General features: G+C 35.3%; 1 protein-coding gene and 1 pseudogene across 2 annotated transcripts; both read right to left on the reverse strand.

The window, feature by feature from the left end:
* Positions 1 to 912: 912 nt before the first annotated feature.
* Positions 913 to 18,273, reverse strand: LOC110457207 (heat shock 70 kDa protein 12A-like). Of its 2 annotated transcripts, none has more exons than XM_021508376.1 (5): positions 18,249 to 18,273; positions 8,682 to 9,029; positions 7,888 to 8,106; positions 6,612 to 6,789; positions 913 to 3,095 (listed from the first exon to the last, which is right to left on the reverse strand). In XM_021508376.1, exons 2-5 carry the CDS (start codon positions 9,024 to 9,026, stop codon positions 2,032 to 2,034), a joined length of 1,806 nt encoding a protein of 601 aa, XP_021364051.1. In that variant the 5' UTR covers positions 9,027 to 9,029; positions 18,249 to 18,273; the 3' UTR covers positions 913 to 2,031. The 2 variants fall into 2 exon arrangements, with proteins under 2 accessions (XP_021364051.1, XP_021364049.1); XM_021508374.1 differs by lacking the exon at positions 18,249 to 18,273 and adding an exon at positions 12,050 to 12,159.
* Positions 18,274 to 19,052: 779 nt separating this feature from the next.
* LOC110457219 lies at positions 19,053 to 22,738 on the reverse strand (annotated as a pseudogene).
* Positions 22,739 to 25,100: the final 2,362 nt, after the last annotated feature.

Below are 25,100 nucleotides of genomic sequence, written 5' to 3' on the forward strand. Positions count from 1 at the left end.
TTCAAATTGAGCACTTACATATTTTTCTAGTATCTATCGTGCCTACTTATTTTTTTATAAGACTATCCCTTTTAGTAGGGAAATACGAACGAAATATTTAACTTATATAATTATATCCCCCAAAACAAAGTCTGGGGACATATTGTTTTTACTCAGTTTCTTCTTATTATTTTTTCTATAATTATTATTCTTATTTCTTCCACTTTCTCCTACCAACGAGGTTTCCGACATGTTTCTCAAAAACCGTAGGGCGGATTTCAACGAAACTTTACATGAGTGTTCGTGTATGACACTCAGTGCGCAAGAGTATTTTCGTTTTTCGATCGGTCACCCGACTGGTCAGCCGGACAGCGGCCTCTGATTGGTCGAAATTTAGACGTCCGATTTTGATGAAATTTGCTAAATAGGTGAAGTATGGCACTACCAAAACAACTGCGGTGTTTGTTTTGTGATATAACAAAATGGCCGCCATTTACGTACTCTGATTAGTCGAAATTAAAATATTGTCCAATTTTGATCAAATTTAGTTTGTAGGTGTATCATAGGATAATGATCACTTCAATAGCTTAGATTTCACATTTTAACAAAATGGCCGCCGTTTTTTCCCCTCTGATTAGTCAAAATTTAAATACTCTCCGATTTGGATGAAATTTTGTGCATATGTGAAGTATGGCACTACAGATACAACTGCGGTGTTTGTTTTGTGATTCAACAAAATGACTGCCAATTCCTGGCCTCTGATTGATCGAAATTTAGAAATTGTTCGATTTTTATGAAAACTGGTATATAGGGGTATAAGGGGACGGCGAATAAAACTGCATATAATTTGTTACCATAGCAACCAAACGGAGATTTCTGATAGGTCGAAATTTAGATATTGTTCGATTTTGATGACAATTGGTATATAGGGGGATTAGGGGACTGCGAATTCAATCGCATAGGTAACGTTGCCATAGCAACCACACAAACCATTCTGATTGGTCGCAATTCAGATATTGTGCGATGTAACTCAAATTTAGTATGTATATTGTCTGATGCATCTTTGCGACGAAGGGGGCAGTTTTGGGGACGTCTGTAATGGTCCCCCATTACAATAAGTACTTGTTTTTCTAATGTTACTCAGCTTGCAGAGTCGTCATAGGTAAGCAAATATACATAAAAATATGTAAAATCTTATTTGAACAATATAATAAGTTTCGAACATCATTAGGCATCATTATTCATTACGTTGCATTCTGTTTGGAGTTATACTGTCGGTGTTGTTGGTAACGCAGAGGTTAGCATTTAAAATATAGTCTGGAATTTCACGATAGGATTTGAAAACTATTGATTTACCTGCCTTACAGCGTGGGTGTCCTCAGTGAACGCCAGTTTTTGAACCAATCACTTATCTTGTGCACTTTAATTCAAATCAACAAGGATATGAGTTTATCAACTTAGTTAACTTATTTTCAGTCCTGTAATTTTGAACAGTATCCGAAATTTACCTTTCAATATTTAAATGTTTGTGGTTTGCACTAACATCTGTTGTACCAGCAACAATGTAAACGTTGACAAACAACTAACGTGTTGTTAAAATGTTATTATTAAAACCATTAGAGGAACTGATAAGAAACCTTTGTAATTCCACATCTTACGTAGCATTGTTTGATCATTTTAACCGCATTATAGTTCCAATTAACAAAATAGTTTCTCTGATTGAAATTCTTCTTTTGCAACAGTAGGCCGTAATAAATCCAGCCCCAATAAAAAAAAACTTAGCTAACACAAACAAACACATCCAATTAACAAAGTTCAATCACAACGCCTGAATTATAACATAAATACATCAATCCCCATAAAAGAATATTCTTATGATTAATAATTGGGTCACATTTCATTTTTATACTATATTCAGTCAAGACTAGTTTTTATATCTTTAGTATCAGCTTTAGGATTTATGAATAATTAGCTAAAGTAAGGCTCCACTGTTCATATCATAGTTAGTATCAAGTCATCCCATCAGTTTGCCAAACATCGATCAAGGAAATGTTAATTGGTTTCTCTTTTTAAGCAGTCAAATGTCGCCTTGTGAATAATTCCTGTTTCCGCCTCTTTGGCCTCAATAATCACTTCCGTTGCTCCAAAATGAAGACGTCCTTGTACTCTTCTGTTCAATCCTGGCTTGTAAGCTGGAAGCGGAAGTTTTAGGGTTCCAAGTTTTCGCACATCCGGATCTTCGACATATTTTGGAGCCACGTTCTCAGAAATAAAAATGTTAATGGCCATGTCACTTTGTTCGTCAGATACCGGTCGATGTGTAGAGGTTATGTAGTCACCGCAATCGATTTCAGTGCCCAGTCGTATGTAAGGCTGGAAGACACCTTGACAACAATCGACGTCTCCCAGTCTTACTTTTCGCTCTTGTGGATGAACTTTCGGGTCAAACGTCGGCCAAGCTTCATAACCGTATGTGTACCTTGCAACTCTGGATACAATCGCCATAGGTTTGTGGCCAAATATGACAGCGCCTTTCAAAACTGCAAGGACGCTATCTTCTGGATTTAAAATCGAAACATCAGAAAAGTTGTCACGAATCGCTTGTTCGACGAGGCCGCAGTCTGAGAATCCTCCTACCATCAAAATCATGTCAATTCTCCCTATCTTTTCTAGTAGCTTCCTAACATGACTGACAATTTGCTGTATCGGTACTTCAAAAAAGCCTTTCACAACATCTGCATCAATTTTCAACTTGTCTTTCACCCACTGCACTTTTCCTGAATATTTGGATTTGCTAAGAGCATCATTAAAGGAGATGTTTGAATTTTCTTCGAATGTCTCCTTGAAAGACGGAGGAAGTACCAGCATCACCTTTCCATCAGTTTGCGGTGTGATTGTTCGTTTTTTCGTCTCAAAATTCCTGCGAAATTCCACATAATCAGTCATATATTTTCTTTTGAAGTTCTCTACTGACTTTTTTCCAAATATTTCCATCAGAAAATTTAAGAACTCCCTGTCAACAGCTGTGCCTCCCCAGGGTCCCCCCGAGGGCTCGTGTATCTCCTTCAAGCTCTCATCCACTTGACGTTCGTGCACTGTTATGTCCGCTGTTCCTCCTAATAAGAAATTGATGAGAAAAATACCTATTTAGTTTTAATTTCACATCATTTTTTTTCATTTCAGTAAATTGAAATTGAAAAATCAAAAGGATTGGACAACAGGCTATGCCTATATAAGTCCTCTCTTAGCCAGAATTACAAACAAATATAAACTATATATAGAAAGAAAGAGAGAGAAATGTTACATGAAGTAGTTACAGAAATAGTGATGCAAGGGGAGTAACTCCCACAGAAGTTTTAATTAAATAAATAAATAAATAAATAAGCCTCATTTATTGAGACCAGGGATCCCCCCAATGTTAGACAGCAAGAGATCAACAAGCTACTGGGGATTCTGACCATATATATATATTCTGACCCCAGCAGACTTGGATCCTCGCCATGCAAATCTAGGTGATTTTTGGTAATACAATGTTGTAGTTAAATATTTTCAGCAGAAGTCATCATTTTTTTCATCATCTAACCACCTACATTCATCAATTTATTTTATAAATTTATAAAATAAGAATTATTTTTTATAGAAAGTCTTGTTAGCAAGATGAATTTTGTTATGCACAGTACAGTAACAACTAATGGTGGTTAAAGAATCCCTTTGTATCAGTGATAAAGACTGATACTTTTTCAAGTATAGTAGCATTAATAGCATCACTACATTGTGAACAACCATTGAGTAAGACATTTATATTGTTATGCATATGATCATCATTCGGTAAGGAGTTCATCAGAACTTGTCTTTGGTTATTAAAATTTATACATTCAAAAAAGTAGAGGTAGGGGGTTTCTTTATCCTGTCTGCAATCACAAGTAGGTGATCCAGACAAGTGATCATTATAAAGGTCAAAGTTCAAGTTACTGGCCTTATTGCCTAGTTGGCATAAAATAATATTAATTTGTCTGCATCCTGAATATTTAAATATGAGGGTTACATCATTATCAGGTTTGTTAAGGTTTTTTAGGTGTTTTATAAACTGAGATAAGGACTTGATTATACTTGTTGAGAGTGGCAGGAAAGTAACTGTTAAAATAATTATCTGTTCGACAGAGAGGCGGATTAAAAATTCTATTTTCCCTTAACTCATACCTTGTACTTGTAATATCAGTAATAAATGGATCTATAATATTTAATAAGTAAGATGGGGAGTCATTATGCAGAATTCTATACATTAATTATTATTTTTATTTATTTCTTATTTCAGCTAATGTTTCCCATTCTAATTCTTCATAAAGTTTCACATGAGACGTTCCTCGACGTAATCCTGTAATTATCCTGGCTGCATCTAATTGGACTGATTCGAGAAGTGTTTTTCCTGTTCTGTACAATTGTCCCATACTACACTTGCATATTCTAAGATTTGCCTAATATAAGAGGTATACATTATATTAAGTGATTTTTTATCTAATTTATTTTTAGACTTCTAAGAATTTTTATTCTTTTATATGCCTTATCATAGGATTTTTGTATGTGTTCAGCCCATTTACCATCTTCAGTGAAAGTAAGACCAAGATGATTGTGAAATCTATTGTTAGTAAGTGGTTCATTCAAGAAAGAAATAGGTGGGTGATTTGGTTCTTTTTTCCTAGTTAAAATAACAGTTTCAGTTTTTGAAGCATTAAATTTCAAGTCCAACTTTTTTGCCCATGTACTTATATTCTGAAGATCCTTTGTTAGACTTTCTGCTGCTTGTATTGGATTATTATCAATAATCATGTATAAGGAAGTATCATCAGCAAATAATTTATTATTATTATTAACTTGATATGTTGTATCATTAATGTATAGTAAGTATAAAAGAGGCCCAAGAATTGATCCCTGAGGAACTCCAGCATGAACACTAGTAAAATTTGAATAGTGGCCCTCTGTAAACACTGTTTTCTTCCAAATAAATAGTTTTTGAACCATGATAACAATTTTCCTTTTATTCCACATGACTCTAGTTTGAATATAAGACCATCATGCCATACTCTATCGAAAGCTTTGCTCACATCACAAAATACAAATCGCACTTCTTTACCCTTATCTTAATTACTTACTATTATGTGATATATAGATAAAAGCTGATTTACAGTCCAGTCACCTGGTAAGAATCCAGATTGATGTTCGGATATGATTTCATTATCAATAAGGTAGTTATATAAATTTTTCAATATATTTTTTTCAATAATTTTACTAAAGCATAATGTGATTGATATTGGTCTATAGTTTGTAACTTCATTCTGTGACCCTTAACACTTATAAATAGCATTAACATTTGCCAATTTCCAGGATGTTGGTATTTTGCCAGTTTCTATCGTTTTATTAAATAGCAATTGTAGCGATAATGAAATGGAAGAACGAAGCTGCTTAATAATTTTTGGTATCATCTCATCTGGACCAGGCGGTTTTTTATCATTAGGGATTTGTAATTGGTCTAAAACATCTTGCTCAGAAATAAAAATATTATCTAGTTTAGAAGGAAAATTATTAACCAAGGGAGGTTATTGTTCAAGATCAGGAGAAGAAGTTGCTATAGATGAAAAGTATGTATTTGGAGTCACAGCTTTATCAGTTGGGTGTTGAATGCTTATTCCTTCGTCATATATTGGTGGTATACTTTTCAGTTTATCACTAAAGTTTAAAACAGATTTGGCAACTTTCCACCACTTACTAGATGGTACAGATCAAATCATGAAATAGTCTATTAAATTCATCCTTAGTTACAGCGATACAAATTACGTAAAAAGGGGTATATTTGTGAGGGGGCTTGGTGGCGAAATATTAGAGTATTGGTGGCCAGATGCTAATGACATCATATTAAATAACAAGGCTTAACAAGACCTTACAACGAATGCATTGAATATAAAATAACGTTTTTATTTGTCAATATGATATAAGTGATAACAGTTTCCGTATATCCCTTCTGCATTGAAGACATAAGTTTCATAAGGCATAAGCTTCAATAGTTTTTAATTTTACCGATAAAAATGTATTTCATATAGTTTATTACTGCTATCTGTTATTGTCTATGGTACGTCACATTTGTATCATTATTTCACCTTTGTTGTATATCTATGCTATCACATTGATTCCATTGTTCACTATTATCGAGCAGGCATTGATAATTTCAGTTCGTAATAACTGAAGCGTCCAATCCTTTGTGCAATAATCATATTCGCCATACTATTTTTAAATAAGAATGTAATCTGTATAAATCAATGCTGGTATTAATGTTTTTAATCCCAAAAATGGAATGGTCTTGAAAGCGAAAATTCTGTTTTTATACAACGTCACATCAAAAGTAGGAAACTATGTTGTTAAAAAGAAAGTATGGTTTTCTATATTGACTAAAGATGTGTATTTAACACTTTATATTCCAGCTATAACTGACGTTTGGTACTTGTACTAACTGCTGGGGTTGCCATCGTAAATGATAGTTAATGTTATATTCTGTTTTAACCTCTTTTAATTTTTTTATGTCACGCTTAAGAAACTAATTTATGAATGCATTATAACCCTGAAGCACAAATTAGTCTTACCTCCAAGATCAAGTATCATGTACTTTGTGCCCGCTCCTGACGACCTGAATGCTTTCTTCATCGCACCTGCATCTATCGGTGTGCTTTCCTCAGACAATACTACCTTGACTAATTGGCAATAGAGCGAAGCTGCTTCCGGTTCCAGTGCAAAGGACAGCTGGTCAGATCGCATGCCACACTGTGGAAGGAAACAGTTTTTCATAGTGTCATATAATTATAACATTATCTGTTTAAAGGTATCAATATCAGTATATTTATCCTATGTAGTCGTATAATTCTTCCCATTAATGAACCCGTTCAAATGCCTTTGCATTGTGTTGAATTCGCCCTTCCGTATGCTATTTGATTAACTGGTGCAATATACTCTTTTTCATTTTCACATCATTTTATGAGCCAAAAGACTCGTTTTTTAGTCTTGAAATTAGAAAATCCGTGTTGATGATTGAGAAAAGAATATGCAAGATGTTACCGACTGTATGTTGAAAGAGAGAACTAATGTGTGAACTCCAGCAGAATCGAGGATTTGTTTTTGTGCTCTCTACTTTGGGTCACAAACATTATCACAATGAACCTGCTACACCATTTGCAACATTTGGACTCTTTTTGATCGTAAGGAAGGCAATTTGTTCTGTCCCCAGGCCGAGATAAACCAAAGTCAAAACCAAATGACAGCTGTTCTTTTTTCCTGCTTGACGTTCAGCATTTAAGGAAATAGCAACAACTTGTAAACCTGTCAGCATTATGTAATTGGTCGGAATGCAGTGCTGGGTGTCAATACCATGGTATTACAGTGAGGTAGCACTCTTAGTCGATATGAGATATCCGCTAGCGATAGGAGATTAAATCACTAGCATGCCATGTGAGTCCTTCTTAGTATCGGAAAAGTCTTACGGTAACAAGGCTGTTATTTAATCATGTCATGTAATATATATTCCATTTACGAACAAACATTATGAAATTGACGGATTTACATTAAGTGATGGCAAACGTTAGTTAATAAATACGTGATAGCAAACGTAATTAAGATTTACAGAAAATGATAATAAACGTGATAGTCAGGAAAACGGAAATTGATAGATTTACAGTAAGTGTCTTGAAATGAAATAGTTTCGAAAATTGAAAGAATAGTCTCGGAAACTGAGATATCTACGGGGTGTAATAGTAAAAGTTATAGTCCCAGAAACAGAGAGATTTGCAGAAAGTTTAGTAAAAGCAATAGCTACAGATAATGAGATATTAACAGTAAGTTATCAACAATCGTCACACGAAGGCTTACATTGACAGCAGCTTCGCGCATGAACTGCTTCGCGGAGTCATCCCAGATGGCAGGAATGGTGATGACCCAGTGGATATCGTTTTCCTCCGCACCAATACATCTCTTGTTGATGAGAGCTAGTAGGTGATCTTTCATGTAACCGATAGACATGGATATTACCAGCATTGCCGGGAGCTTCTTCCCAGTTTCATCCTCTATCATGGTTTCCCTAGAAAGGCCCTTCAAAAACAATATAGATTCAGTAAAATTATAAACTACCCATAGTATTAAAATGAAATGCAATTGAGTTTGTTTTTTATGTTGAAGTTAACAAATCAAATGCCATATCGATGAGTGTTAAGGGCGAAACTATCCAATCGGGCAGCATATCAATTCAACTTCAAAACGCACTTTGTAGGAGTCTATATCATGTGCTACTAATCATAATACAAATAGATGCAGCAGGCTAGTCGTATTAACCAAACCTGCTGTTAAGCCAGGGTGGTAAATGATACAGGAGTGTTAATTGGGCAATATCATCACATGACACTCTGACGGAAAACTACCTTAAGATATCTCTCCTTCTGTTCTTTATTTTCATTTCATGTATATACATGTAAACATATAAACACAACTACCAAGGTTTGTCTCAAGATTAACAGTAGACATACAAATTCTGTATGTATCTGTTGGGGTGTCAAACAAAAGTTACCTCCTATTCACCAGCGCACAGTTTTCAAAACGCTATGAAACGACACTGAAGACCCCAGAGCGGGTACGATTATCATTTTGTAACTTTTGTTTGTTAGACTTACCTCGCTACAGTTGTACAATGACATTTTGAACTGTTTGAAGTAGTAATATCTCTCGTATGTTCTGTCGTCGATGTCATCGTCTTCAGAGTCTTCTAAAAGTTGGTTGTAGCTATCTTCTGCCTCGTAACCAAATGCAATGAGCTTCTTGTCTTGATCCAGGAGGATACATGTAGCCGTTTTAACGGAGACCAGGGCGCCCCCGGCAATCCAATTTTGGTTCACCTGTATTTTCTCTGGGTTTTCCTCATACTCCCCCCGGAAGGAGAAAGCATAACCTGAATAAGTTGTTCCAAAATCAATTCCGGCTACCATCAGACGGTCCTTGCGTGGAGCTTCCGGTTCCATTGTCTAAAAGAGTTGAAATCATATCCACATAGTAATACACAGTTTGTCATTTTCACCAGAAAGCCAGCGTTTAAAATTTACTCGTGTACACTTTTTACACTTTAACATGGAATATTTTATGAATTTAAGAATATAGGAAAGAAGCAGTATCTTTTGCTGTTCATGAAAGATATGGTTAAAACGCATTAAAGTAGCCCCTCGCCTCCCTATGATCATCAGTACCACGTGATAAAGTCAAATTCCTCCTTTTAGACCCCTACCTTCAGCTCCCTTGGGTTACTCCCTTGGTAAGAACAAATTAGAAATATCACCTGATGAAATCACCAACCAATATGGTTGATATCATAACATAAACTCAGAGAAGACTTTTAAAGCAATATGATCACTGTCCCGCCCTTCAGTCCTCCAAAGAGGGAGGTCCGTCCGCCTTGTGAATAAGAGGATATTTCAAACCAAATATCGTAAATATTTCTCATATTGTACCAGAGAAGACGTTAAAAGCAATATGGCCAATTTCCTGTTTGACCGCGGCCCCTAGCTCCCTGGGGATGTTTCTAACTAAATATAGTTGATATTTATCACATTTATTTTATTTTGTAGATGCAGATCATCACTACTGGTATAAAGAAAATGCACTTAAATAAGCAAAAATGATATACAAGTTTTTCTTGTGAAACGTGCCATAATCAATTGCAGCCACCTCGTGGACTGATATAAGCTTTATTCAACACTAATTTGGCTTGTTTGTGTTACACTTCCTATTTACAGTTTACAGTTAGGGTCATTTCAGAATGTGCCAGACTGCGGCTAGTATTTTTTGACTGTCCGAAGAAGGCCTCGAACGTGCAATACAGTGGTGGAAGGTCAGTGATCGTAGACGTCAGACGCCTTAACCACTTTGCTACACCACGCTTTAATTTTATACCAAAAAAAGGTACGAACAGTATTTCAATTATTGATTATGCACTACGTAAAGAAACTCTGCGTTTTGTTGTACATTTACGAAGATAACGTTCAAGTCAACACATGAGATTGCTGGGTGGGTAGAGTAGGTAGAGTAGGTAGATAAGGGACGGGAGAGATAAGGACGTGAATTTGTATATTGTATCTAAATATATCATGTACTTATCGACAGTTAAAATAAATCAGTATCTTACCAATTCAATATGTCATACTTCATATGTCTTAAATTGTTTTTTATCATTCAATCCGTATTGCAGAATCGGTGTCTGGTTTCCAGACATATCTGCCTGTATGTGTATTTAGAAGAGGAGATTATAAACGCTCTAAACACCAACCTCTGATATTGTATGCAAGATATACTTCTTTAGACCATTTAAAATAAATGCTATTTGAACTTATACCTAAATAAAAACAATACTTCATTTTATCAATACTTCCATATGTATTTCATGACACACATGTAACACATTCAGTAAATCCAGTAATCGTGAAGATATTAAAAATGCCCCATCTTTTGGTTCTTTCCTAACCTCTTGCGTTGAGTGTACAGTGTATCTTTTGGTTTTTTCCTAACCTCTTACGTTGAGTGTACAGTGTATCTTGTGGTTCTTTCCTAACCTCTTACGTTGAGTGTACAGTGTATCTTTTGGATCTTTTCTAACCTCTTGCATTGAGTGTAAAGTGTATCTTTTGGTTCTTTCCTAATCTCTTGCGTTGAGTGTACAGTGTATCTTTTGGTTCTTTCCTAACCTCTTGCGTTGAGTGTACAGTGTATCTTTTGGTTCTTTCCTAACCTCTTGCGTTGAGTGTACAGTGTGTCTTTTCGTTCTTTCCTAACCTCTTGCGTTGAGTGTACAGTGTATCTTTTCGTTCTTTCCTAACCTCTTGCGTTGAGTGCACAGTGTATCTTTTGACATTGACATTGTTCTCCTCAGAGTTATTGAGCACTTTGTAAAAACGTTGTACTTCTCCTCTAACAAGGGAAATATTTTCTAACTCGGACATTGGAGGCATCTTAAAAGAATCTTGACAACTGAAAGTCATCACTACCAAAACGCCTATACTCTAGGGTCGATAACTGTAATAGAATGGTAAACAGTACAAGTTCACCAAGTTGTTAGATATACTCAATGCGAAGTCCAGTTTGAGACCTTTCTGTAATGATTTATCACTCTATTTATTATTAAGACCCCTGGTATAAATACATGAAACCGCTAGCATTTATATACAACAATTGATAAAATAAAAATAAAATAAGAACTTTTTTTTATTTTGTTGCATATTACTGTTAATAATGTGTTTATCAATTTTCTTCTTAGAAGGATCCCATTTAATTAGCTTAAATGTATTTGATGAAGGGAAACTTATCATTGATCAGTTGAATTTTTAAACCTTTCACGCGGAGTAATTATCCCCTTACCGAAATTATTGAGTGTTCCTATCTAAAGATTTTAGAAAGTTACAGGGCAAACCCAGTTATTTCGAAAGTTCCTCATTTATGTCGTATATCCTTATCTTCGTCCTGGTTGAATATTGATAAAACTATATTAATCTGCCTTGGCTTATGATGCATTACACATTTCGGACTGTAACGTTTTATTTCAACGGTATCATATTTAAATTAAATGTGTGTGTTAATCTATGGAATTGACTATTTCAGCATTTCTGCTGCGTGATTCGTCGCATTACTCAAAAATGTTGATCAATAAAGTGATAAGCATGTATATGATGCTTATACTGAATCTGCATAATGTATATGACTGGCAGTTATTTAGTTTTATCTTTGTACAAGGTACAGTATAACTGCAGTATGTTTGAATTTTGCAAATGGCGACTACATGTGATCTACTTTCGGTTTAGGTAGCTATACTGTATATTGTATAGCGTTGGCCGTTGGTTCGACTTTTTCCATGATTATTTACGTTAGTCATTAATAAACATATATGTTCACAATAACATATTCACCTTTGTTTATAAATTGCATTGCTATTTGAAATAGGTCTTTACCACGCATGAGTTAATCTGAATATGCACCAAAACAAAGTGATCAAGATACGTACCTTTACCTGTTCACTGTCAGTAGTACACACATGTGCAGTGACCTAAATTGCCACACCCTCCTGGTTTGGAATGTATGCTTCTATCGCTTGAGTAGCTCCACATTTGTACTCGTCAAATGACAACATTTAGCCTATATAAGTACTAGGAAATTGTAGCAGAAGATAAAGATGAATATTCAAATGAAGTTACATAATGTATATGTTTCATGTTATGTTTGTTTTAATGTATTTGCTGGTCGGATTAAAAAAATCAATAAAATGGATCTCTTAAACACCTCCATGTCGGGTATGATCAGCATACTTCATGACAAATTATTACTACCGTGAACTACATACAGTTAGTCCACTTTGTAATAACAATAATCCGTTTTCTCACTAGCAATGTTATCGCACCAAATATTTTGTTCTTAATAATTACTAGTTACTGGATCTGATGTAGTGACGGTTTGGACAAAGGCAACAACTTAGCCCTTTTAAAGATGTTGATTGGCTGGCATTAAAATGCCGACAACAAGCTATTCCGCTATTTCGTGTTACCTATGTATAACATGTTATATGCAGGTATGTGTTATGTGTGATTTGTGAGAGATTGTAATTTTGTTAGATAGTCTAAAGCAGGATGTATGCTTTCTGTTTCGAATGGAATTCCCTGTGGTGTGTTACCTGGAAAATGAACAGTCGTCCCTGAGTTAGTTTCTCTTCGATCTTCATCGAAATAATTAACGCAAAACCCTAACTAACAAAGTAAATGGGATGCTGTTATTCTTTATGTGTCAAAACTATACCTTTTATCACCTTACGATAGATACACATATTTTGATAGATTATTCTACGAAAAACATATTAATCACGCATTGGGTATAACAAAAAACAGACTTTATTTACTATTTAAAAGGAAACTTGGTTTTATCCACGATACCTTGCTCATTGACCAAACTTCCTGTTTACAAGAAATCCTTCTTCTTTATAAAGTAGTTGTTTTGGCGATTTCGCTGCCTGTTGGTGACTAAACATATCAATTTTGAGGTATTACCTTGTGTATTGACGCTGTTGTATTAAGGATTACAATATTTGGGGAACAACTGAGACCTGTGATTCATGGCCCGGGGGAACAGTTAGATTGCAGCCTGTGTTTCAGGCCCCGAGAGAACAGTTATATTGAAGCCTGTGATTTAGACCACGGGGGAACAGTTAGATAGAAACATGCGATTCAGGGCCCGGAAGAACATTTACATTGAAGCCTGTGGTTCAGGGTCCGGAAGAATTGTAAGATTAAAGCCTTTGATTCAGTGTAAGGGGGAACAGTTAGATTGAAGCCTGTGATTTAGTGTCATGGGGAACAGTTAGATTGAAGCCTGTGATTCAGTGTCAGGGGGAACAGTTAGATTGAAGCCTGTGATTCATGGCAATGGGGAACAGTTAGATTGAAGCCTGTGATTCAGGGCCAGGGGGAACAGTTAGATTGAAGCCAGTGATTCAGGTCCCGGGGGGACAGTTAGATTGAAGCCTGTGATTCAGGGCCCGGGGGAACAGTTAGATTGAAACCCCTGTGATGTTTTCCCTTCAGAGATACAACCCTTTATCTCCACTCTAAGTACAGGATGAACGTCGAGAATGTAATAGACATTCGAAGCACAGTAGTCAGGTCAATTATCTACAGATAGCAATTAGAAAATGCGACAAGTTTCAGCAATTGTACGCATACGTTGTTTCATATTTCTGTAAGTATCAAACCCACATTTTCCAGATGTTGTTGACATGTTTTTTGTTTTTATATTTCTAAAGCTAAAAGGTTCTTCTAACGGTATAATATCACTATAAATATGATTTATTTGTTATTATTATTCTATGGATTGCATTAGTATAATTTCTTACATTAGCTTCTGATATGTTTTCTGTATGTTATTTTCGATACAAAAATGGAATGACTAATTTTAGATATCAGGTTTAAATCGGGTAAAGAATTGTTGTGACGCTAATTAGTGTGTCTCATACTTGTGTTGTCATTTCCTCGGGTTTTATTTTTGAGGACATGGTATTATTTGGTTCTGATCTAGATGTATAGCTCGAGTGTCGTCTACGGAGCAGAATACTCTTATCCTTATTTCGAATATCAATTTGATAACATATTTTGATTAATATGCAAACATAATATTACATGACCTAAATGACGCTATTATTGTGATAAGATTGTTCGTTTGCACTACAAAACAAATACCACATAATGCCTAAATTCCATGTCGCCTACAGACTGCGCGCTACTGATGTCATATTTTCCGGTCGCTACAGCAAGTGAATATATTCTGCTAATTTGATGTATGTAGAAACAATTAGAAATGCACGTTAGCGTGTATAAATGCACATTAGCGTGTGTAAATTCATAAATGTGTCTTGTCCAATAATACAGTTTTAAGATTGAACGTCCTATCGGGAACTCTTTTAGAATAAATTAACCAGGATCAAATTATAACACTTCCAAATTATTACCAGGATTTGACACCGCCCCTCACCTGGGGTCATCAATACCGCGTAATAAAGTCAAACTTACTCCTTTTCGGCCCGACCTTCAACTCCTCGGGGTTAGTACAAACTATAATGATTACTAGGGAAAACTAAAAACCAATATGGTTGCTATCATAACATAGACTCAGAGAAAACACTTAAACATTACGTATTGCAAGTGAATTTATTTTATTTTTAATTTAATTTATATGAGATATCTTATATATTATATGAGATACTTTATATGATACATAAAATATATTTTATATACTACGTAAGATATCTGATACTGATACTATATGAGATATCCAATATCAAAATTGAATGAGAGAATACATATCTTTTATAATATTATAATATCGTATTGAATTATTAGCTCACCTGCCCGAAGGGCAAATGAGTTTATGTCATGGTACGGCGTCCGTCCGTCCGTCCGTCGTCGCCCGTCAAATTTCCTTTGAACGATTTCTTCTGAAGAATAAACAGGTCTAGAGTTAACAACGTCGGAAACCCACGTTCGATTGTACTAGCGTCGATAAATGCTAGTACAATCGAATGTGGGTTTCCGACGATGGAGTCGTAATATTTGGCTGAAAGCTTGATCTACTTTCAAGGTATTTAAAATGAAGATACCCAATGATGGACTGGTGTTGCTGAGAGAAAGAGCCAATATTAGGAAATAGTTGCAGTATTATATGAAAATATTTTCCCTTGGTTGCTTATTATCCAGTTGAGCGATACAGGCCCTTTTCATATACTATATGAGATATCTTATATAGAATGAAATTTCGGGGCATCATTCGGAGCACGTCTTTCATAGGTTGCCATATCACGCACCCTTAATTTTGTCCCGACATTATGGCGACAGAACCATGTGCTGACAGCAAGTCTGCTGTTTTTTCTAGTAATAGATCATCGAGGGATTCGTTTTTTTGTTTTTTTTAATTTTGTCATAATCGCGTTCCTATATAAGAATTCTTATATAGTGACGAGATTTCACATCAAATAAGATATCTTATAAAGTATTTGAAATTTTGAAATTCGGGATCGACATTGTTCCTTGAATAAATGTTAAACTGGCTTGCGATAATTTGATCATTGTCCTGCCTCTCAGTCCTCCAAAGAGGGAGGTGTGTCAGTCATCAAATGTGTGATTACAAGTATGTTTTCAACCAAAATGTCGTTAATATTTTCATATATTTTAGAAGAGGTTAAAAGCAATGTGGCAAATTTTCATTGTTTGACCGCGGCCCCTAGCTCCCGGGGGATGTTTCAGACTAAATAAGGTTGATATTTATCACATTTGCTTTATTTTGTAGTTGCAGATTATTACTACCGTATATAACAAAATGGACTTAAGTTAGTCAAAAAGAAGATTTTTTTTTTATAATAAGTTTATCATCTGAAACGTGCCATAATAAAGCGACTATCAGTTCCAGAGGTGGCTACCATTTATTCAATACTCTTTTGGGTTGTTTGTATTTTACTTCCTATTTAAAGCTAGGGTTATTTCAGAATGTGCCTTTGTTTTTGGTGGATGAAAGCCGAATGCTCGGAGATAAACCACCGACCTGCGGCTAGAATTTAGTGACTGCCCAAATTAGGCCTCGAACCTGCAACACGCAGTGGTGGAAGGACAGTGATCGTATACGGTTAGACGCCTCAACCACTTCGTTACTCCCCCTCCTCTTTTCCGATAATTAATGGTACAGTAATACATTTATTGACTATACAATATGTTAAGAAGCTCTTGCGGTTCATCTAACACATATACGATGATAACGATCAATTGATAACACGAGGAGGGTAGGTAGGTAGATAAGGGCCGGGAGAGATAAGAACGTACATTTGTTCATGTGCTTATCAACTCTAAAACTAAATCAGTGCCCTACCAATTCAATATGTCATGCATGATCTGTATTTTTTGAATTAGTCATTCAATCCGTATTGCAGAATCGGTGTCTGGTTTCCAAAGACAGATCTGCCTGTATGTGTATTTAGAAGAGGAAATTATAAACGCTCTAAACCGTATCCTTTGTTACTGTGTGTATGATATACTTCTTTAGTTCATTCAATAAATGGAATTTTAACTTAAACCTTAATACATTTAATCTTTTATTATATTGATATGTTAGAGGTGTTACATGACACACCTGTCACACGCTCAAAGTTCATTTATCGTGAAGGTATGCAGCAAAGTATCCTATTTTTTCTTCTTTTCCTAACCTCTTGTGTTGAGTATGTACTGTTTATTTGACACTGACCTTTTTCTCCTCTGCGTTATTGAGTACTTTGTATGCAACCGTTATACTTCTCACCTTACAAATATTTCGAGGGATATATTTTTCTTATCTGGGTCCGTCCGTACGTGCGTCCGTTCATGCACCTGGTTAGGAAGAATTGCTCCCGTTTTAATCTTGCCTACTACAAGTGCTATGTTGTTTATACTCGCATCAATTTTGTATCTAGGTTTTGCTCTACCGAATGCATATTGCGGATGCTGATTTTGACCTATATTTCTATGCTTCATTGACTTGGTTAGGAAGAATGGCTGTTACCTTCATGTAAAGTTAAGAAGAATTGCTCTCACCTATATCCTGCCTACTACAAGTGCTATGTTGTTTATACTGGCATCAATTTTGTATCAAGGTTTGCTCTACTGAATGCATATAGCGGATGCTGATTGTGACCTATATTATACGTTTAATGTTTTTATGACTTTTGCACTGCGAGCGGGGATACAATGACAGCGTCTTCTTTTCATTATTTAGACACCTGGTATAAATACGTGATATATACCAGCTACTTGATATGAGGCATTTATTTACAACAATGTATACCATAATAAGAAAATAAGAACCAGTTTAATCAAATATATCGCATATTATTAATTATATAATATTAATTAAGTATGTGAAATTCTTATTTAGATTATAAGTTCTCCTTTACCATGTTTACACCATTATTCCCTTTAGATAGATCCCTTTTGAATAACTTCAAACCATTTGATGAAGGGAAACTAACCAATCTTGGCGAATTATCACCTGATTTTGTTCCTCATACATGTCGGATATTCTTGTACTCATCCGATTGAATATTGATAAAATTATATAAATCTACCTTGGCTGATGATATATTGCTTGTTTCGTGCTTTAACTTTGTATTTCAACGGTATCATATTTTAAAAGTGTGTGTTAACCTACCGAATTGAATATTTCAGCATTTCTGCTGCGTGATTCGTCGAATTACTCAAAAATGTTTTCAAATTAGATTAACAGGATTTTCTGCTCTCTGCATTATTAGCTTTATCAATCATCAGAGCAGATAATTAATTAGTTTGTAGATGATTACTGTGTATAGTGTGGTTATACTGCTTTTGCATAATGTATGTGACTGGCAGTTATTCTGTTTTATCTTAGTACAGGGTACAGCATCACTTGGGTATGGTTGAATTTTGCAACTACATGTGATCTACTTTTGGTTTAGGTAGCTACTTATACTGTACATTTTATATCGTTTTTCATGTAAGTGATACTGTTTCCATGATTATTTACGTAAGTCATTTATATATAAAAATATATGTTCACAGTCACCTATTCACCTTTGTTTATAAATTACAATGCTATTTGAAACAGGTTTTTACGACGCATGAAGTTTATCTGAATATGCACCAAAACTAAATTATCAAGATACGTACCTTTACCTGCTCACTGTCAGTAGTACACACATGTACAGTGACCTAAATTGGCACACCCTCCTGGTTTGGAATGTATGCTTCTATCGCATGGGTAGTTCCACATTTGTACTCGTCTAATGACAACATTAAGCCTCTATAAGTACTAGGAAATTGAAGCATAAGATATAACAAGCTATTTCGTTATTTCGTACTACCTATGTATATAGCCAGATATATTTTATGTGAGATCTGTTAGAGATTGTAATTTTGTTAGGTTATCCAAAACTGGAGGTATGCTTTCTGTTTCGCATGGAATTCCCTGTGTTTTGTTTCCTGGAGATAAAAAGGTGGTCCCTGAGCTAGTGTATATTACATGTTTATGTAAACCATACTTGATTCGGTCTTCAATATGATTCGTTTAGAGGTAAAGTTTAAAGGTGGTTAGGTAACGCAAAGGTAGCGCAAATGCCTTTGAAATTATTGGGTTAACTGCCCAACTACGCAAAATCTTAGCTTGCGTCGAATAAAGCACCCATAACAGTTATTATATCATGAATATTAAAATCAAAGCATATCCGTTCTCAAGTATAAGAAAATTATCTTATGATTTATTATATTGGTGTACTTTTGAATATATTTTATATGCCCTATATCTCAAGTTATCAGCTTTGTCCTTACGTTATTCAGTATCAGCTCAGGGACGTTTGAAATGATGCAGACAAGGGTCCATTTGTGACATCATAGGTGTATCCGGTCATCCAATCGTTTGTTTATACAGGCAAATATCGATCAGAGTCCAAGAAAATGAATTATTTACAGACTTTATCAACAATCAAATGCTGCCTTGTGAATGATCCCGGTTTCTATTTCTTTGGCTTCAATAATCACTTCCGTTGTTCCAAAATGAAGACGTCCTTGTACTTTTCTGTTTAATCCTGGCTTATAAACTGGAAGCCGAAGTTTGAGAGTTCCAATGTGTCGCACATCCGGATCTTTGATATTGTTTGGAGCCTCGTTCTCAGAAATATAAATGTTAATGGCCATGTCACTTTATTCGTCAGATACCGGGCGATGTATAGTGTTGATGAAGTCACTGCAATCGATTTTAGTGCGCTGTCGAACATAGGCTCGAGGACACCTTTACAACAATCGATCCCACCCAAACTTACGTTCCCCTCCTGTGGATGAACTTTCGGGTCAAACGTCGGCCATACTTCATAACCGTATTAGTACCTTGCAACTCTGACCACAAACTCTGGACAGCGCCTTTCAAAACTACGATCACCCCCTTCGGGATTCTAAATCGAAATATCAGGAAATTTGTCACGAATGGCTTTTTCGACGAGGCCGCAATCTGAGAATCCTCCAACCATCAGAATCATTTCAATCCTCTGTACCTTTTTTCAATAGTTTTTTCTACATGACAGTTTTCTGTTTTGGTACTTCAAAAAAGCCTTTCACAACATCTGCATCTATTTTCAATCTGCCAGTCTTAAGTCATTTCACTTTTTCTGAATAGTCAGATTTGCTAAGGGCAACGTTGAGAGAGATGTTTGAATTTTTTTCAAACGTTTCCATCAAAGACGATCGACGTTTCAGAAGCACGTTTCCGGTGGATTTTTCTGTAATGATTTTTTTTTTTCATTTCAAAGTCTCTACAAAAATCCACGTATTCCATCATATTACTTAATCATAAAGTTCTCTACTGACTCTTTTCCAAATATTTCGGAAAGAAATTTTAAGAAACTCTCAGTCAACAGCTGTGCCACCCCAGGGTCCCTCCCCTCGAGGGTTCGTATATTTCCTTCAGCGTCCCGTCCACCTGACATTCGTGCATTGTTGTATCCGCTGTTCCTACATTTTACCTTGCATACGAGTAAAAAGTTAAAAAAAAAATTCAACTGGAAAACCATTCAATTGTTTATATGTTTCATTATTTAAGTACAACAATGGAAACAACGCTTCATCCAAAACGCGATATTTTGACGCCACATTATAATGGTGTCGAGCTTCACAACGAGGCTGCACACCATCTTGAATCTACTATCTCTGCCGCTTTCTGCTATTATCTGGTAAGATTTCCTTACAAAAACTGTTTTCCAAATTTTGAAAATACCTCCGCCTATGTAGCAAAAATGTAGCAAAAAAACAACCACGTATACTACCATCGCTTCATCTGCAGCTGAACTGAAAATATGTGGCTTTAAATATTGTGAATATATCATACAGTTCTAAATGAACAATGTTAAAAATAAATAAAGAACTTTTTGTAATCTTCACTACAATCCTTTTGTGACACTTCACCGGTAAAAAATGTTATAGAATTTCGTTCTTGTGGTTGTCTATGGTATGGCATCTGTGGCACGGCACATGTTGTTATTGAGAAATCTTTTATTCGTATTTCAATACGATCAGTTATGTTTAACAAACGTGTTCATGAATGCATTTTGAACCCTGTGGCACTAATCAGTTTTACTTCAAAAATCGAGTATGATGTTCTGTGTGCCCGTGTCCGACGACCTGAATGCTTTCTTCTTCTCACTTGAATCTGTTGATGCGCCTTCCTCGGACATAACTACCTTGCCTAACTGGCTAAAAAGCGAAGCTGCTTTCGGCTCCGGTGCAAAGAACAGTTGGTCAGATTGTATGCCACACTGGGGGAAATACGATTTTCTTTTGCGTTCTTTTTCCTTCAAAGCAGAGTATGAGGAACCCGGAGAAGATACGGGTTAATCAAAAGGGGTTTGAAGCAGGCTTCCAAGTGTCCGAGAAAACATCTTCATGTATCCCACTTAATCAAGGCAAGATGTTCATTGCATTTTGTTTCGAGGCAGAAGATATATATAACGGCCTTGTTGCAGAGTGTGCGGACAATGACGTTGATGACAGAATAAACGAGAATATGTATTACTTCCGACAATTTAACATGTCACTGCATGACTGTAGCGGGGTAAGTCCAACATACAAAGGCAACAAGAACATAACGAGAAATACAATTGGGAGGTTTATCAACGGAATGGAAAAGATATTACTCAGCAGATACACTTCTGCACGACTTTCTTGCCTAACAGCAGGTTTGGTTAAAACGAATAACCAATTGCATGTATTTTTATTATCATTAGTTGAATATTGAAGGTTATTGAAGATGATAAAATCCAAATGCTGCTCCATTGCAATGCTTTGATAATTATTTTGTATGCTCTTTTATCCTTTTTATGTGCTGTGTTTTGGGTTATTTCCTGGTAAGGCCCTTCAAAACAAATTCTAGATTTCAATAAATTACCATACAAGCACAATATATAAGTGCAATGGTGGGATATTCGCGAAATATCCCAAAACACAGCACATAGAAAGGATAAAAGAGCAACCTAAGAAAAGGCTCCAAAATCATCCTTAATTACCATTGTAAAGCAATAAATATCAGACATAGAAAAGTTATTTCAGCAATTCATAGTCTTTTTCTAGAAGATCGACACCAGGAATACAAAAGAAACAGAAAAGAATGTACCAATAAGGAACCTAAAGTAATAAATATATCAAGGCGAATTTTAAACGATGATGAGATAAGCTTTTTGAGAAAAAGGTATGAAATGTTGTTGTCCTATTTCTAAACCAAATGTATAAAACGGGCTCAAAACTGATGTTTCACAATTTTGTCGCAGATTAAGGATAAATGATGCTGATAACAGTAAACATGAAACTAAACCTTAAGTTCGAAATTGATGTAGTTGGAATCCGCAAAAGGAAATAATCGTTTTGTGTAAACAAACCGAAAGTAATGCCTCGCATAAGCAACGTACACTAATAGATTCACTAGCGAGCAATAGATCTAGTGTCATCAAGGAAGCCGATAACGGTGGCGCAGTAGTTATAATATGGACGGCGATTTTTGTTGCGAAAATATTTCAGAAATGATATCTGATCAAAAGTTCTAATGTGAAAGTGAGAAAAGTGTGTATAATTAAACATGGATAAATTATTGCAACAGTTTATTTTTATGAAGAAAAGGATTATTTGACATTTTTGAAAGTATGACTTGCTTCTTTTACCGTCTCCCTAACACTTACAAAAGTTCTAGCATAGCAGAAGCTGTTAAACAGCAGAACTCTGATGTCAGAGGTGTCCAAACGATTTGAAATTCAGACCACGTGTATATGGACCTCGTGGTGTCACATGACATTAAAGTAATTTTAGATTTGGTTTTAAAACCTTTTTTTTTTCAATCAGTCAAGAGTTATATCATGGATGACTTTGATTTCCTAACTCATTTACCAAAGTCGATCCTTCCTGGTTTTAAATTAGTATCATTTGGTGTTGTAAATGAGGTAGTGAAGCTACAAAATATTAGCTGTTACGTAAATATCCTACAAAAAAAACTGCTTCAACATTTAAAGATAATTTATTTGAAAATTCTTTGGACATAATGCTCAAAAGAGATGTTTTATATTTTAATAAAGTTTTTTTTCTATCCATTCACTTGAACTCACGTCTTCCAGGTGGATGTTTACCATAGACTTCAGGTTACAAACAAATCGAGGGGATATGCTATAACATGAGCATATTTCATAAGGGATAACTGGTTTTTTTTAATGTTTTTTTTTTATACTATAGTATTGTTTTATAGTGACTGTTTATCTGTCTGTTATATGTTGTGATATGTAAACGTTCATGTTTCTGTCTTGAAAAAGGGGCGGATTACCTTGACAATTTGACAAGTGCGTTTGCCTGCAATGTCGTTATTACTTTGCTTATGTATCTATTTAAGTACTACGTATCCAACGAACATTTGTTTGTTTGGACCCAGTGCCGATATTGGATCCTCCTGTTGTAATTACTAATGATACCTATATATATTTGTAGATGTACGTATGCATTTATATTACACGAAAAGGTCTAGAGGTAGTAAATATCGCGGTTATGGCACAGTAGCAGCCGTGAAGCCCAAAACGCTTCACAATATCCTTGCACGCCCTAAGGAAGGAGCACCAAAAGTAACCGTGGAACTGTGACGCTTCCTATATCAGAAAAAACAGTCATCAATATGACGCCAAATGTGCCTGTTATGCTGCACAAATCTGCATGTATCTGTTTTTGCGACATCTGTAAAGCACACCATGCTTTAATATACAATCGTATTTCTTCATTTAAGCATTGAAATGTAGCCGCTAGTCTAGTCTCATAGGAGTGCATACAATTCAACAATGAATAATTTATTCAATTCTTGTCGAATAATGTGCATTGTTTTTTCAATGCTCTTGCAGTCTAAAGCGCTTAATTATATTATTGTCAGTTTTATGGGTGCTGTGTAGTGACGCTTTGTATCGAATGGCCCTCGTACTGTTATTACACAATGTTAGAGACTGACTAGTATTGGGTTCACCTTAATACAAAGGCAGGGTATCGCTGGGGTAGTTTAGTTTGCAAATGAGGACTATGTGCGATCAATTTTCGGTTTAGGTATCTATACTGTACATTATACTTAATTTAATCAAATATAAAAATTGCCCCCAAAAACCAACGCTTTCAGCCTCGTTGGAACGCATACGCTAGTAATTGAACCAATCAACATCACTATCACAAGATTACATATTCCCATATATACATCTGTGGCTTGCTCCATATCTTAACTCCTGTATGAGTTTTTAAATTTAAAATTACCTCGCCCGCAGGTATGAATTATTAAATTATATCATGGTATTGAAATATATGCTAGCTTTAAATGTATTAGTGTCAACTACACTTGTGTCTCAGCTTCGAATGTATAATATTCAACTTTTGTCCTCCAAAACTGAAGTAAATAGGTTGGATGGTTGTACGATTAAGGTAAGAGAGTGTTTACATAACTTTTTGGAAGATAGATCTAACGAAATCCAGCTGCGAGGAGTGGAAGATATAAAGGAGGAGTTGTAAGAGAAAGTCCAAATAGGGGAACTCGTTTCGATGATCTGGAGTTAACTTGTTGTGCCTTTTATATAAAAACTTGAGTTTTCTACGGTTTCAAAGATTTGAAAGAGTTTCTAAACCTGTTTCAGAATGTAAATCTACGATTCGGGCATATGACGGAAGGCTGATATAATACTGTTGCGGGTTGGTTCAGGGTGACTTATTAACTAAAACATAGGCCTAATAAAACAATTATTATCAAAATGCTCCTGCTGCAATATGAGCAGCTTCTCTTTGGGCTGTCTGTGACTTTTCAACATTCCATAGTTCACACGCATATTCTAAAACGGGTAAAACATATTATTTCTATATATTTCAAAAGACGATTTCAATTAAGCAAATATTTCAATGTTCGTGAGACGTTACTTTTAACAGAGACGTGTATATCATATGTAATATATACGTCTCTGATTTTAATCATAAAGCTACGACTGTCATCCTCATTTTTTTCGAAGTAGACAACCCAATCTTTTTATTTATGCTGAATCCCAGCTGGTAGAAAGTGTTCATCTTTTACGATGTAAACGCTGAGAAAGTTACCACAATACACTAAGCATGTCATTATAAATTGATACTGAAAACATTAACTGTCCATGGCTAAATTATTAAAAATATTTTAGATCACTAGAGAATTGGTTATACCTGGTTTAATACAACAATTTTGACTCAATATTGTTATGTACAATATAGAGATTCCTCGCAAAAGATGTATGTTAGAATGAACAAGGATGATCATGAGCTACGTTTCGAGTATCTTGACCAATTGAATGATTAAAAGATAAAATTGTTTTTGTAAATTTATAATGTACGTCTGTAGAATGTCACTTAATGTTTGAACACAGATAAAGTTGGCGATGAGCATCATCATATTACACAGTGTGCTATAAATTCGAAAGAGAGAGAGAGAGAGAGAGAGAGAGAGAGAGAGAG

This window comes from Mizuhopecten yessoensis, unplaced genomic scaffold, assembly GCF_002113885.1.
Source record: "Mizuhopecten yessoensis strain PY_sf001 unplaced genomic scaffold, ASM211388v2 scaffold9049, whole genome shotgun sequence".
Lineage (NCBI taxonomy): Eukaryota > Metazoa > Mollusca > Bivalvia > Pectinida > Pectinidae > Mizuhopecten > Mizuhopecten yessoensis.

What these genes read in the sequence shown, in the direction of transcription:
- LOC110457207 (XM_021508376.1), bottom strand. Translation starts at nt 9,026, where the DNA reads ATGGAACCGGAAGCTCCACGCAAGGACCGTCTGATGGTAGCCGGAATT. An exon ending in TGCGCGAAGCTGCTGTCAAT is followed by an intron (nt 6,790 to 7,887) that starts GTAAGCCTTCGT and finishes TTCCTTCCACAG; the next exon opens with TGTGGCATGCGATCTGACCA. An exon ending in CATGATACTTGATCTTGGAG is followed by an intron (nt 3,096 to 6,611) that starts GTAAGACTAATT and finishes ATTTCTTATTAG; the next exon opens with GAGGAACAGCGGACATAACA.